General features: G+C 42.8%; 1 protein-coding gene across 1 annotated transcript in view; it reads right to left on the reverse strand.

Annotated features, from left to right (window-relative positions):
• LOC101403381 (uncharacterized) overlaps positions 1-15,766 on the reverse strand; it is a 63,437-nt gene that overhangs the window by 2,881 nt on the left and 44,790 nt on the right. The window contains exons 2-3 of the mRNA XM_087425404.1: positions 556-682; positions 64-124 (exon numbers count right to left, since the gene is read on the reverse strand). Coding sequence (XP_087281530.1) covers positions 64-124; positions 556-682 — 188 coding nt within the window. The remainder of the gene's footprint in view (positions 1-63; positions 125-555; positions 683-15,766) is intronic.

Here is a 15,766-nt window from a genome sequence, read left to right on the forward strand (position 1 = left end):
AAATTTCATAAAATATCAGAATTCTCATGTGAGACACTGTTTCCTATTGTGAGTGTGACTCACCTTTGTATTCTCTCTTGGTATTTGTAGTGATCTTCAATATTATGATCTTCCCATGCTTTTCCTGAAATGCAGACCCAGAGAGTTGATTTCAAAGCATTACAAATTATAGAAAAATTTTTATTTATTTATTTTTAATAATTTTATTTATTTATTTTTTCCCCCAAAGCCCCAGTAGATAGTTGTATGTCATAGCTGCACATTCTTCTAGTTGCTGTATGTGGGACGCAGCCTCAGCATGGCCGGAGAAGTGGTGCATCGGTGCATGCCCGGGATCCGAACCCGGGCCGCCAGCAGCGGAGCGTGCATACTTAACCGCTAAGCCACGGGGCTGGCCCTAGAAAAACTTCTAGATTCTAAGTCCATGATGAGCTATGACCATTTCTAGTTTATTAACCAATATCCCCTGTTTCCACATTTTACATCTTGGAACAATGCTGATGGGCAAGACACACTTGTTTCTCTAATTGATGGAGTCAATGTCCTCATTCTTACCTATTGAGGTCAGGTTCCTGAAGGTTTCCCACATCACATCTCTGTAGAGTTTCTTCTGTGAAGGATCCAGTAAAGCCCACTCCTCTGGGGTGAAGTTCACAGTCACATCCTCAATGGCCACTGAGTCCTAAAACATCATAAATATGTGTAGAGTAGGATGCATAAGTGCAACAGCAGTGGGGACCTATTCTTCATTTGTAGGAAAGTTACATGTGATTCTCATCTCCAAACACTAATTCTATGTCATGGTCATCAAAAACTCAGCTTTTCTGTACACATATTGTCATCAATTTAAAAGCATCATGAACACGTGGAAAATACACATTTTAATGTGATCACATAACATTGTATTTTTCTCTATTCACGGGGTCCAGAGAATCTTGGGCAATGACAGAAATTTCAAACAAATGAAACCAATATTATCCTTTAAAGGCTGATGGTTCCTTGTGAGAAAAATTCTTTCATCTTCTTCCTTATTACCCACCAGTTATAGCACTTCACGAGGCAGAGGGTCAAATCTGCAAGAGATTTCAATGGACAAAAACATAGTGAACAACTGGAAGCTCCTTTGTCTAGTCCAGTCACCAAACAGAGAGGGCAGGAGGCCTGTAGAAATCAAACTTTTAACAAAGCCCAGCTGCCCACATTGTCCTAAAGTACTCCAGGCCATTACAAGTAATCAGAGGCAGCTGGATGAATGTAAATGTACTTGTGAGGAAGCACTGCTTTTAACTTGTGTAGTATTTATTATAGACTCAGTTCTTCCTTTCCCTTTATATATGATTTGATGGGGCTAAAAACTTATTTGGAACTTAGAGCTCAGACAAAAGTAAGAAGGCATGACAACTTAGACCATAAAGTCCCTATATTCATGTGCCCCAAAGCTAGTTCCCACCAATTTTTACAACAGACGGTGAGATAATCATGTACCATAAGAGCTCTTCTAGCTCAAACCCTAACAGCGGACCCTGGGCCTTGCTGGCCTCGAGGGGCAGGTTAAGAGCTGCAGATTGCAGGGAGTTCACAATGGTTTGATGGTAAATTTGCCCATGATTACAAAATATGTGAAGGATTTAACATTGCTTCCCTCTGAAAGAACATAAAATCCTAATTCTCTATCTTCAAGAGGAAGTGTTTCCTGACCAGACACTCTAGATGATGCCCTGCCAACTTCTGATCCCACATTTAAGGAACTTAGAAGCTGTCATTCTTGATCTCACAAGAAGAAAATGAACAAACTTGAAATGAACAACTCTTCTTAGATCCATGATATCCTTGAGGTCATATAGCAAGCTAGTGTCTCCATAATGGGGAAAGAGAAAAAAAAAGATGGCATTCTGAAATATGCCCCAGATATTCTGTACTTATCAAGGCCTGTGCCAAACAGAAAATCTATTTCACAAGAGTCTCATGCAAAGACAAAAGGAAAGAGACAGAGAACACAACATTCATGAAGCCTAGGGCAACCCTCTCTAACAGAAGGTTTTAAAAGATATATTGTGAATACCTAAAGGGAAAGAAAGACAGAAAGAAACAGAACAAACAAGTGAAGTAATAATCATCAAAATAACCTTAAGTTAATGATAGCCAGCAAACTCTATATCCAGGAAGCTCAGAGAACACTAAACATGATAAATTACAAAAGTGCACACCCAATGATATCATTCAAACTAGAGAAAAATCAAAGACAGAGAATGTATTGAGACATGCCAGATAAGAAACACACCTCAGGTATAAACAAACAAAGATTTGAATTAAATTGGACTTCTCTTCAAAAACCACGCAAGAAAGAACAGAGTGAAATATTTAAAGTTTTGAAAATAAAAAAATACTCTCTTAGAATTCTCTGTCAAGCAAAATTATCCTTAATAAACAAAGGAGAAATAAGGACTTTCTGAGACAAAAACTGAAGAAATTTGTCACGAGTACATGTACTTTGAATGAAGTGTTCAAAAATTTATCAGAAAGAATGTAAACAATAAAGGTAGAGGATTAGAAAAAGAAAAAAAGAAGGTAATATATATTTTATATTTCTTATAAAAATGATACTTTGTTTAAAATAATATTAGCAACAATGTATTTGGTAATGAGAAGCTTATGGACAAGTGAAATAAATGACAGCTATGTGACAAGGGACAGGGAAGGCAAAATTGGAAATAGTGTGTTAAGAGCTACATGCACAACATGAACTGGTATAGTGTTATTCGGCAAAGGAGGTGCGTTAGTTGTAAATGTATGCTGCAAAGTCAAGGGCAGCCACACAAAAAAATGTTTCTTAAAAAATGTGTAACTGATATGCTAAAAGAGGGGGAAAAATAGAATCAGAGCAAATGCTCAATTTCAGCCAGAGAAAGTGGAAAAACGGTGGAAGACAAAAAGAAAAAAACAAAAAGGGTAAAAATGGAAAACAGTAAAAGGTTTGGAAAATATTAATCCAACTGTATGAATAACCACTTGAATCATCAATGGTCTCGATAAAATTGAAAGACACAGTAACATCAGGTTTCCAAACATACAATTATACGTTATCTACAAGAACTATCTACAAAGAAACTCACTTTAACTATACAGACATTGATAGATGAAGGGTAAAGGGATGGAGAAAAGTAGACCATGCCAACACTAATCAAAAGAAAGCTGCCATAAGTATATGATTTATAGACAATGCAGATTTTAAACCAAGGAAAATTCAGGGATAGAGAGGGGCATTAGATACTGACAAAGGGGTCTATTCTCCAAGATGGCACAGCAATCCTTCATGCGTATGTGAATAACAACAGAGGGGCAAAATACATGAAGCAAGAACTGATAGAATGCAAAGAGAAATAGATGAATATAGTAGTATAGCAGCAGAATTCAACACCCTTTATTATGAACTATGAATTCCAGCGGGCAGGAAATGAGCAAAGAAAGAGGTGAACTGAACAGCACTATGAAACAACTGGACTTCATTGTAATGTATGGAATACTTCATACAAAAAGAGCAGAATATACATTCTTCTCAAGTTCACATGCAACATTCAGCAAGACAAAGCACACTCTGGGACAGAGAGCACATCTTAACAGATTTGAAAGAACTCAAATCATACAAAATATGCTCTCACACCACAGAGGCATTCATCTAGAAGTCAATAACAGCAAGATATTTGGAAAACCCCCATATACGTGGGGATTCAACAATATACTTCTAAATAATATACAGTATCAGAGAAGTCTCAAGGGAAATAAAAACATATTTTTAACTAAATGAAATAAAAACACAACATACCAAAGGTTCTTGGATGCAGCAAAACCAGTGTCTAGAGGGAAATTTACATCATTGAACAAATACACTGGAAAAACAAAAGATCTATAATCAATAATGTAAGCATCTACCTTAGGAAATAATAAAAAGAAAACAAAATTAAACGCAAAGGAAGCACAATTAAAGAAATGTTAAAACTTAGAAAAGAAATCATTATCATTGTGGGAAACCAATGAAGAAAATTAAATGGTTCTTTGACAAGACAAATAAAATTGATGAACCTCTAGCGAAGATACCAAAGAAAAAATGGATGACAGAAATTACCAATATCAGAAAGGAAAGGAGGGGGAAATGAAAATAAAAAAGGATTTGATAAAATCCAACATGCATGTATGATAAACTAGTAACAGGGGGGAACTTCCACTTGAGAAAGAATATCGTCACAAAATCTGTAGCTAAATTTACAACATTTGTTGCATACGACATGAGTGTCTCTGTGAAACATCTGAGAGAATTCATAACAACAGAAATAACTCCTGGAATTAATAAGAGAGTATAGAACAGCTGAAGGATAAGTGAGCCAATTCCTTTCCATATAGACCCAAACAAACATAGTCAACAGATCTTTGAAAAAGAAGGAAAGGCAATTCAAATGAAAAGGAAAGCCTTTTAAACAAATAGTAGAGGAAACAATGGATACGCACATACCGTCACACACACAAAAAAACGAATGTAGACACCAGCCTTACATCTTTCACAAAAATTAACTCAACACACATCACAGATCTAAATGTAAAATGCGAAAGAAATAAACTCCTAGAAGATAACATAGGAAAAAATCTAGATGACCTTCGGTTTGGAGATGAATTTTTAGATACAAAACCAAAAAGCAAGGTCCACAAAAGAAAAAAACAAAAATTTTACTTAATTAAAATGAAAAACTCCTGCTCTGAGAAAGACAATGTCGAGAGAATAACAACACAATTCACAGAGTAAGAGAAACAGTCGTGATTGTGAAACAGTTATCGGATAAGTGAGTGGTATCTCGAATATCTAAACACTTAAAACTCAACAGTCAGAAGATAAACAACCCAACTGAAAAATGGCCAAAAGATCTGAACAGACAGCTCACTGAAGAAAATATATAGATGGGAAATAAGCGATATGAAAACACGCTCCACATCAAATGTCATTGGAAAACTGCAAATGGAACAATGAAGTATCACTAAAAACTTTAATCAAATAGATAAAACTCAAAACACTCAGAGGACCAAATATTGGTGAAGAGGTGAAACTACAAGGCAATCCTCATTCATTGCTGGTGGAAATGGAATTTGGTACACCTAAAATGGAAGACAGGAAATTTCCTTCAAAACAAAATACACTGTTATTACATAGAGTAAGATCCAAAATCACACTCCTTCGTATTTTTCTTTTTTTTTTTTTTAAAGATTTTATTTATTTAATTTTTTCCCCCCAAAGCCCCAGTAGATAGTTGTATGTCATAGCTGCACATCCTTCTAGTTGCTGTATGTGGGACTCGGCCTCAGGATGGACGGAGAAGTGGTGCCTCTATGCGCACCTGGGATCCGAACCCGGGCCACCAGCATCGCAGCGCGCGCACTTAACCACCAAGCCACAGGTCTGGCCCATAACCACCAAGCCACAGGTCTGGCCCATCCTTCGTATTTTTCAAATGAACTGAAACCTTATGTTCACACAAAACCTAGACATGAATGATTACAGGTGCTTTATTCATAACAGGCAAGAGTTAGAGTCTTAAACAAGATGTCCTTCAAGACTCGAATAGACAAAAACAATCAGTGGTGTATCCATACAGTGAAATACTGCTCAGGGATAAAAAGAAATGAGGTATGAAACCGTGAAAACACATGGAGGAACCTTAAAACTCTACTGCTAAGGGAAAGAAGCCCATGTGACAAGGCTATGTAGTGTGTGATTCCAAGAATACGACATTCTGAAAAAGAGAAAAGTATGTGCCAATAGAAAGATCTTTAGTTGTGAAGGATTTGGGGGTTGGGGGAGGGATGAATCAACAGGTGGAGCACAGAGGATTTTTAGGGAAGTGAAACTACACTATGTGATATACAAATGATGGGTCCATGTCACTACACCTTTGCCAAAAACCATACGTTATATAACACAAAGAGTCAATGCTAACGTACACTGAGCACTGTGATGCATCAATACGGGTTTGGAAATTATAACAAATGTACAGCAGAAATACAAAATGTGAAAAAGAGTGCAAACTGTGTGGATGGAGAGAGAAGGGTTATGTGGGCACTCTCTGTAATTCTGATCAATTTTTCTGTGAATGAAAAACTGCTCTAAAGAAAACCGAAGTCTTTCAAAAACAAGATGAAGACAGACTCATTACACTTCACCCCTGATGACTGAAACAGGACATCTCTCATTCAACTGATTTCAATAAGCCAGTATGGTGCTCTATGAGCCTGAGACCCATAAGGGGGGTGAAACTTCCACCGAATGCCTTGTTGGAGAGCAGGGCACTGTATACTCTGAGAGGTGCCATAGTTAATCTCAGTAGTGTCAGAACTCCAAGGTGGATAATGAGTGTCCTGGTGAGTCCTTGTATTGTAGACCTAGTAACGTACAGACAAGGAATGCCTTGATTTTGGTTTTGAGTATCTCTGATTAAAGGGAATCCCACAGTTCTTTAACCAGAAAGGGGCACCTCTTAGACAATTATCCAAGAGTTTGTGAACATGTGCAGATGAGACCACTTTTTTAACTGGTGGTAAAATGACTGCCTGATATTTGGTTACATCTGGTGACACTTAGGTTTGGTTCTTCATCAGGGATGTCCCAATTAAGGGATGAAGAGCAGCAACTCTCCACTGAGCTTCATCATGTACAAATGTGTATTGTCATCCTTAAGGTCTATGCACTCCCCAGTGCTGTGCATTCAGCTAATCCCAAGGAACTATGCAGGAAAACAATATGTCTGGAAGAGGGGTGACCTCCTCTATCACCCTAACATCTATCAATGAACTGAAGAAAGAAAGGTCATGCCCCTTGTGCAGGTCACATAAGCAAGAGGACCAATGTTAGGCTCCATCATATCACAAGTAGGTATCAGTACCCAGGCTGAGCTTCTGGGAGTCTGTTTTCATGGCCAAAGGAATAATAGGCACCCTGGTAGAGGGTCACATGCTCAGTGCTTGAGAGAGCCTGTTTTTTCAAGAGATCTCAGTATCTGGTGACAATAGCAACTCTAATGGCATATAGTGTGAGGACTAGAGCAGGTTCTTGCATCAGAAGCCTATGGACAAGTAAGGTCCTCCTCCTGAGAGCCTCAAATCACTGCCATCAGGGTTAGAGGCCTCCTCCATGACAACCAGTTGCTTTATAGAGTTTAAGGAATTTTGTCTTAAGTTGGGTTTTAACTAATCCTTTTTCTGAGCTAAACTCAGACTGTGGGTGTTGTCTGCTATAACCCAGAGGGTGAGGATCTTTGTTGCAATAGACACAGGGGCAGCAACAGAGTTAACCTGGGGGCCCTGGTGAGCCCTCTGTAATCTCAACACCTACTGGCTGTGTTTCCTGTTTCTCTTTCTCTCTGAGATAACTGCTCTTTAACCAGTGACCATCTGATGGGCTCAGCTCACGCACAGGGTATAATCATCCTCATAACCCCAGATTCCCCATAATGTTGAGGCAACCCCAGCCTCAGTCTCACCTTCACTCTAAACACACAGTTTCCATGAAGACATAACCCAGGACCACATTAAGGAGGGCCCCATTCCCAGACTCCAGCTCCCAAAGGAACTGAAACTGCCAAGTAGGACTCCTCCGTTATAGAACCCAGGCGTGGTGGGTGAACAGTGCACACAGGGCAGCACAGCTCACAGGAGGAGCTGCCCAGCAAGCAGCAGCTCACAGTGCAGGAGCCTCCAGGCTTTCTCATCAGCCCGTCCAGACAAGAAGGCCTAGGGGAAAGGGAGGGGTGAGGCTTAAGTGTTCAGAAGCCAAACACCAAATATGTGGACCCTGGCTACTCATTACAAGGACAAACAGTGTAAGAATAATAGGCATTCACACTGGCTTGTTCTTACATATAGAAACACTAACAGGAGGATGAAGCAGTGATCAAAACTGGTCATTTGAGGGGGGCTGGAGTGAGAGCAGAGGAGTGGGGCAGGACGTGCAGGCAGGGAGTCTCCTTAAGGTTCTGTCCTCTCTTAGGAATTTCTTAATCTTCCCATGCATTACTTATTCCAAATAAGGAGATAAATTTATCTACACATATTTCTCAATGGTTGATCATTATTTTTAATTAGCTTTTGTTTTTTAAAATTAATCCCATTTTAACATTTCTACATAGGAAACCACAGCGAGATTTAATCCTTGATACACTAATGAATATAAAACTGCAGACAATAAAAATTTAAATTCTGTTACAAAATCTTTTCGTAACAGGAAGGACAAGGGGCATTATAGTTTGTCCCTCCACTACATTTCACACTGGGGATACGTTCAGGAAGGAGTCACATATTACAAGACATTAGGGGTTGGCAATTAAGCCCTGCAATAAACTAGGAATTCCAAAGATTTACATAAGCTTTGACCTGCTTCCTCATATGAATGAAAACAGAAATTCAAGTGCTTTTTCCTCACATCCATTACAATAGGAATTCATTTGCCTTAAGAAGAGTATAGCCTTTTAAATGTCAAATTTCTCTAGGGACGTTAACATACAAAAACTGATCTACATTAGGAAAATGCAACTGAGAACTTAATACACCCATCTCACATCAGGGGTTCTCTTGTTTAAATGGAACAGAATATTCTATTTCATTCCACAATTTTCTTGCCTCATATCATATCACTCAATCAACACACATTTTAGAACCCACAGTGCTAAAGGAAACTACAATCAAATCAAATCATTTGATAAACCAATCCAGGGACAGAAACACATATATTCCAATCAGCTCATAGAAGCAGCCTGCTTGGCTACAGTTCACAATGAGAGCCTATACTCAGAAAGTTGACCATACTCCCCAATTTAGGGTCTAAAAACTCTTGATTGAAATATAACCCCTAAAGTGGACTTGTGCCTGGGAAGCAGGGAGAGAACACCTGAGTAGCCACAGGAGTGAACTCTGGGGGCTCCACACACCCTCCCCTCTCCTGTGAGCATGGAAGCACTGCCTCCCCCAGGCTTCCCTTCTCACAAGTGATTAAACTCGCAGCCGGATTCAGTTTCAGGTTCTGACCCAAATGAACCCCCAAATTCATAAACCCTCTGTCCACAGGGCAGAACTCCTGGTCTTCACAGACTTTCTCAATGGGCAGAAATGACACTCTCAGTGCACCTACAGTGTGGGTGTACCTAATGCCATTTTTTAACTTTTTTTCTCAGTGTTTTAGTAGTCCTTCTCTGTTCGTTCCTTCTTCTACACAGAATTGATGGTCTCTTTAGTTTGACCTCTGTCTGAAAGCTCCACTCTTTAACTCCCCTCCTCCCACCTTTTATATTTTTGATATCATATCTAACCTCTTTTTTGTGCATTTGTATCCATTACCCTCTTATCATGGAAATAGATAATTTTTCCTATTGGTGGTCTTCTCTTTTCCCCTTAAATCAGTCCCTTTAACATTTCTTGTAGCACTGGTTTCTTGGTGACAAACTCCTTTAATTTTTGCTTGTCTGGGAAATTTTTGGTCTCTCCTTGCATTTTGAATGATAACCTTGCTGGGTAGAGTATTCTTGGCTGTAAGTTTTTTCCTTTTAGCACTTTACATATATCATGCCATTCTCTTCTAGGCTGTAAGGGTTCTGCTGAGAAGTCAGCTGATAGCCTTACGGGGTTTCCTTTGTATGTAACTTGACTTTTAGGATTCTCTCTTTATCTTTATTTATTTATTTATTTTTTATATAATTTTATTTATTTATTTATTTTTCCCCCAAAGCCCCAGTAGATAGTTGTATGTCATAGCTGCACGTCCTTCTAGTTGCTGTATGTGGGACGCGGCCTCAGCATGGCCGGAGAAGCAGTGCGTCAGTGCACACCCGGGATTCGAACCCGGGCCGCCAGCAGCGGAGCGCACGCACTTAACTGCCAAGCCACAGGGCCAGCCCTTCTTTATCTTTAATTCTGGACATTTTGATTATGATGTGTCTTGGTGTGGGCCTCTTTGGGTTTATATTGTTTGGGGCTCTCTGTGCTTCCTGTACCTGGATGTCTGTTTCCTTCCTTAGGTTAGGGAAGTTTTCAGCTATTATTTCTTGAAATAAATTCTCTGCCCCTTTGTCTCACTCTTCTCCTTCCGGGACACCTATAACGCGGATGTTAGTGCACTTGATGTTGTCCCAGAGATCCCTTAGACTGTCCTCACTCTTTTTAATTCTTTTCTCTTTTACCTGTTCAGCTTGGGTAATTTCTTCTAGTCTTTCGTCCAGCTCACAGATCCATTCTTCTGTATCCTTTACTCTGCTTTTGAGTCCCTCTAGTGAATTTTTCATTTCCAGTATGGTATTCTTCATTTCTGATTGGTTCTTTTTTATATCTTCCATTTCTTTGTTGACATTCTCACTGAGTTCATCTATTCTTCTCCCCAAATCAGTGAGCATTCTTAACACTCTTTGTTTGAACTCTCTGTCGGGTAGGTTGCTCATTTCTGTTTCACTTAGTTCCTTTTCTGGGGTTTTGTCCGGTTCCCTTACTTGGAATGTATTCCTTTGCCTCCTCATTTTGCCTCTTTCCCTATGCTTGTGACTACGTATTAGGTAGGTCAGCTACGTCTCCTGCTCTTGGATAGGTGACCTTATGTAAGTGATAGCTTAGGAGGCCTGCCGTGTGCTTCCCTCAGTTCTCAATGTTCCAGGGGTGACCCCTATGTGGGCTATGTGTGTCCTGTTGTGGCCTGTTTGCTCTCCCTGTAGGCACCCAGGGAGGCTGAGTTATGCTCCTGGCCAGCTGTTGTAATGCTCAGCTGCTTGTAGTTGTTGTGGGCCCTTCAGTCTCTTTATCAGGTGTGGGGAGCCCCAGCACAGTTGGCTGCAAGTTCTAATACCACATTTGTGTTGCAGTATTTCTTTTAAGTGAGTAGGCCCCCAGCGTGGCAGGTTGTTAGGCTCAGGGCCTTACAATTGCTGTAAGCCTCTAGCCTATTAGGTCTCTTGTCAGCTCTCTGAGGATTGCAGCTGGGTGGGGCTGGCCTCAGGCACGGGAGCACCCAATTGTTTCAGGCTTTGGAAGGTGGGGCAAACCCCCTATGTGGGTCTTTGAGAAGCACAAGTCTTCTGCAGCTGACAAGCCCTGCCGCCCACAGGTCCACACACACAGTCAACACAGTCCTGCCCCGTGTGCGTGCCCCGACCTCCTGAAGCGGACCCAGTCTCTCAATGGCGGGAGCCCCACACACTCCACCACTGCCCCACACTCTCCACCCGCTCCTTGTGCATGCCCTGCCCCACTGAAGTAGGCTCAGTTGCCAGGCTGCAGAGAATCCAGTCACCAATCTATGCAGGCCCACAAGTTGCCTGAGGGCTTGTTGTTGGGTGGGGCCAGTCTGTAGGGTGGGCTGCCTGCCCTGGCTGAGCTGGATCAAATCGGTGCTCTAGTGGGTGGGGCAGGCCTGGGCTAGCAGGCCTCAGGGAGAACTCCAATGGGGTCTGTGTCAAGCACGCCCACACCAGGCCACAACAATGGCCGCTGCCAATGTCCCAGTCCCTGGAGAGGTCTCCCCTCTCACCGAGATGCATACAGGGCCTATTAGGTGAGTCTCTTTTCACCAAAGCACTGTGCACCTTTCTTTCTGGTGATTTTAGGTTGCTTTCTGAAATGGGTGAGTTTGCGCGTGGGCCCTTTAAGAGCCGGTTTTAATGTCTTTGTGAACCAGCTTTTCTGGGGGTATTCCCCAATGTTTTAGTAGCAGGCAAAGTCAGATATTATGCCACTCGTCTCAATTGTGCTGGGTCCACAAAAAGCCCACGGGGGGGTGCTCCCCGGCTCAGGGCCCCACGCCTCCAGGGAGGGCTGCATACCTTTGGGTTGCTCCCGGGCGGCCGTGAGGCGCTGCGGCTTGTGAAGGCAGCGTTTTTCCTCTCCAGAAGGGAGTTTCTGCCTCTGTTACCTCAGTTAGGATTGTCTGTTGTTGCAGAAGTTCCTCTTATCCAGTTTTCAGTTCTGTCTCAGGGGTAATTTTTCCACGAGTAGTTGTAAATTGGCTGTGTCCACGGGAGGAGGTGAGTTCAGAGTCTGCCTACGCCACCGTCTTGACTTCTCTCTCCCAGTGTGGGTGTAAAATTCAGTGTTTAAAACATCTAGGCCTAAAGAATCATGACCACAGCCTCAGAAAGGGCATCACCTCCCCACCCCATGAGCACGTGCACCCCCAGCTTTCCAGGGCTCTGCAGCTCCTCTCAGTATAGAGGCTCCTTCCATGGGGGGTGTGAGCAGTAGGACACCTGCAGGGGGAGGCTCCCCAGGAAGAACAACTGGGCCTTCATTCCTTCCCTTTGCAGGCCCAAGGGGGCCTTAGCTTAGACCCACTGCCCTCAGGACTCTGACCCCACTATAGATGCTTTGGAACCTCACTGTTATTTTAAATGACACAAACTCAGTGTTTGAATAATTCCTGCAAAGTCACTTAAACCCAGCCTTTCCATGGAAAATAGGGGAGAAAATTATAAGGTATTTTCAGTAGTTCAACCAGAAAACTCAAAATATCTATTTCTTTCAGGAAAAAAAGCCTGTTAATTATTACTGCTACTGAGCAAGGGCTCACCACCTGATGTGCACAGAAGCTGACAAGATGGCACATCAGTCTTTGAACGAAGAAACATTTGATTGATTGGCAAGCTGACAGAAGGACAGGCTCTCAACTCTGTTTCCCCCATCCAAAGCATGGGGTGAGGTTTAGGGAGCAGGGAGGGCTGGCTGGTGTGCAGAGGCCCTGGCAGGATGAGTTTTGATTGGCAGGTCAAAACTCTCTCTTCTGAACATGCTCCTGGCTGGCTCACCTCCCTTGAAAAATAGCTTTAACATCCTGTTGTTCAGATGGGGTTACTTATGGGAAGTTACCAGGAAAAGCACAGTAAACAAGGGTAAACTTGTAATGCAGATTTCACTCATTGCCATCCCCATTGATAAGAGTTTTTAGAGATTAGAGTCATCTTTGCCTTCCTGGCACAGGGATGGAGGCATCCTTACAAATGGACACTTCTCTTATAAATGTAAATTTCACTTACAAAAGGGTAACGTCTACTAGGTTTTCAGAGCTTTTCCTGTCTGCTGCTTTTTAATAATCATAAGCTCAAAACAGCCCATATTTTGGGCTGGCAAATTCTGTTCCTGGTCCTGTGGTTACATTATTTCCATGGCAAGAAGTCACACTTGAACCCTTGTGGTCTGCATGTCTAAGCCCTGGAATTTTATTTGAAAACATCCAGAAGTGAAGAACAGACACCAGAAGCCTACTACACACGTTCAGGGGAGGAAAGAGTGAAACAAGTATTCTTAATAAACAGAATGTGACACAGGAATATATTTTTTTTCTGAAATTCACCTCTTTGTTGCCTGTTTGGAAATATTTTATATTGTCTTCCAAGCTTCACTGATAAATATATTTGATACCAGCTCAACACAAAGTTGACATAAGGGAAGCCATACTGTATAAAAGAAACCCTGTTGTAACTTTGAACGACCTCTGACTAACTAACCCAGACAGGCTGCATAGATTTTATGGCCCTTCCCAGCTGCTATAAGTTGATAAGTTTGTTCTTTTTAGTTCCTTAGAAATATGATGACCCCCTAGGCAAAGAGTCTATGCTGAGAGCCATCATTAATGACAACTGAAAGATCAGGGTATAGGGTGTTGCTCTGATCTCTGATGCATATCCAGTAAAACAAAAGACTATCAAGAACTAAGACCAGATGTCTGCCCCCACCTGGAGGTCAGATGGATGTCCCCACCTGGAGAGTAGATGTCTGCTCTCGCCCAGGGATCAGATGTACGCCTACACCTGCTGACCAGCTCCATATATAACTAGCCTGTAGTCTTTGTTCTGTAAGGCGGTTCTTTTGGACATGAGACTGCCATCTTCTGTCTTGCCAGCAAGCCGTAATAAAAAGTCCTTTCTCTCCTACCTCCTTGCCTCTCAACTATGGCATGTCTTGCGGTGAGCAGACGACCCCGTCCCCCACCCCCCACCTTGGGTGGTAACATATTTACCCTTAATGAAAACAGACTTAGATAAGTGAATATATCTTTTCTAGGTCACAAACCCAGGTAGGGACAGTGCCGATGGGCCAGATTACACAGGTAATTTTCCCAAGAGGAACCTCCACCCAAACGACTTCCCATAGGATGTCTGTGCCCAGAAACATCCTAGGAGGAGGGGCACAAGGATTTCCTGCAATGTAGTCTCGCATGGTTATTCTCTGCTTTCCTCTCATGTAAAATATCCATAGGCAAATGAAATCTTTAAAAAAGCCATGCATGGCTCTGGGGAAAAATGACGAACAGTTAAAATATTGGGTCTGTGGGAAATGCACCGTGGAGGAGGAGGAGTTGATAATGATGCTGGGAATTGGAGAGGAGAAGTTGGTTTTGGGAATGCAGGTAGGAATCTGAAAGTTTAGAGACTTACTGTCAGTCCTAAGAAGAACTAGCCTGGGGGGAACAGGGTTGTGGATTGGAGACCCTGCTCCCCAAACATTTGGAAGACTCAGGAAAAATCAGATGGCGCCGGGGAGAAAGGAGGCACTGAGGACCCCAGAGACCACAGCACCTCGCACGCATGAACTCAGGAGACAGAGTCACCATTGTCCCTGACAACCTTCCCCATGGCACCACACAGTGTGGGGATGCAGGTGCAGAGCTGCCCAGAGAGGCTCCAGGGATGAAGTCACTGTCCTCGATGACAGGATGCCCAGGGTCCAGGCTGCTGGCCCAGCCCCCTCGCTGCCAGCCAGACGGAACAAGGGTCCAAGCAGCGCCACCAGTGGACTCAGATCCACAGACTCCACAGTTGACCAAGGAGAGGTCGGGTCCTGACACAAATGATTCTGACCAGGCCCTCCTCCCCATCTCCTCACCCTAGGGCAGCACACTTAACATTTCTAGTCTCCTGGGTCCCCCTGAGTCCTTCCTAGGACTTCCATAACCAGTGCAGATCACAGTGTGACAGAGGCTGTGGCAGAGCCACCAGGGACTGTTAATGGAAGCAACAATCCATCCTGAGCAAGCAGGAGCAAGAGGGGAGGTCCAGGGAGGTGCAGTGGATCACCCCACCCACCTGCCCCAGTGGCTCCCGATTGGACAGTCCAAAAGGCCCCATCCACTTACGCCTGAGTGACAGAGTGTGGGTGGTTCCATGGCTCAGCAAAACCAGCCTAGGCTGCTGGCTGGAACCTGACTCATCTGGCACATTTGCAAGCCAGGGGCTGCCTTTTTCCAGGCCTGGGGCTGCCTCTACTCTTTTCACACAGGTCTTTGTGAACACGTGGGCACCTGGTGTGCACTGGGAAATCCTGATTGAGTTTCAAATGGAGAAAGTACAAACCCTGAGGATGGCCAGGCCAGACCACACTGAAACAAGAGGGTCTCATGTCCTCTAGGTGTCAAGGGAATGTCATAAGGCTGGGGGGCCAATCATGGAACTGTGACTCTTGTTTAGAAATGTAGGCACTTCAATGTGACCTCCCCATCTGTAATAAAGAGTCAGGCTGCATTTTAATGTGATCTGTACTAGTGATGAGCCTTCCACTCATCCCTTCCCCACCCTGCTCATTTGGTACTGAAGACAAAGAATCCCAGAGTACTTGGCTCTGGTGGGAAGTTTGAATCCCATAGCCATAGCCTGGGTTCAAGGACTCTTCTCAGTCTAACCACAGGGTGTAACATGTGCTCATTAAAGTCTCAGGTGTACATGTTACACTGGAAGGAAATTTATTTTAGATCAGCTTTTGACTA

This window comes from Ceratotherium simum, chromosome 39, assembly GCF_057802395.1.
Source record: "Ceratotherium simum simum isolate JZ-2026a chromosome 39, ASM5780239v1, whole genome shotgun sequence".
Taxonomy (NCBI): Eukaryota; Metazoa; Chordata; class Mammalia; order Perissodactyla; family Rhinocerotidae; genus Ceratotherium; species Ceratotherium simum.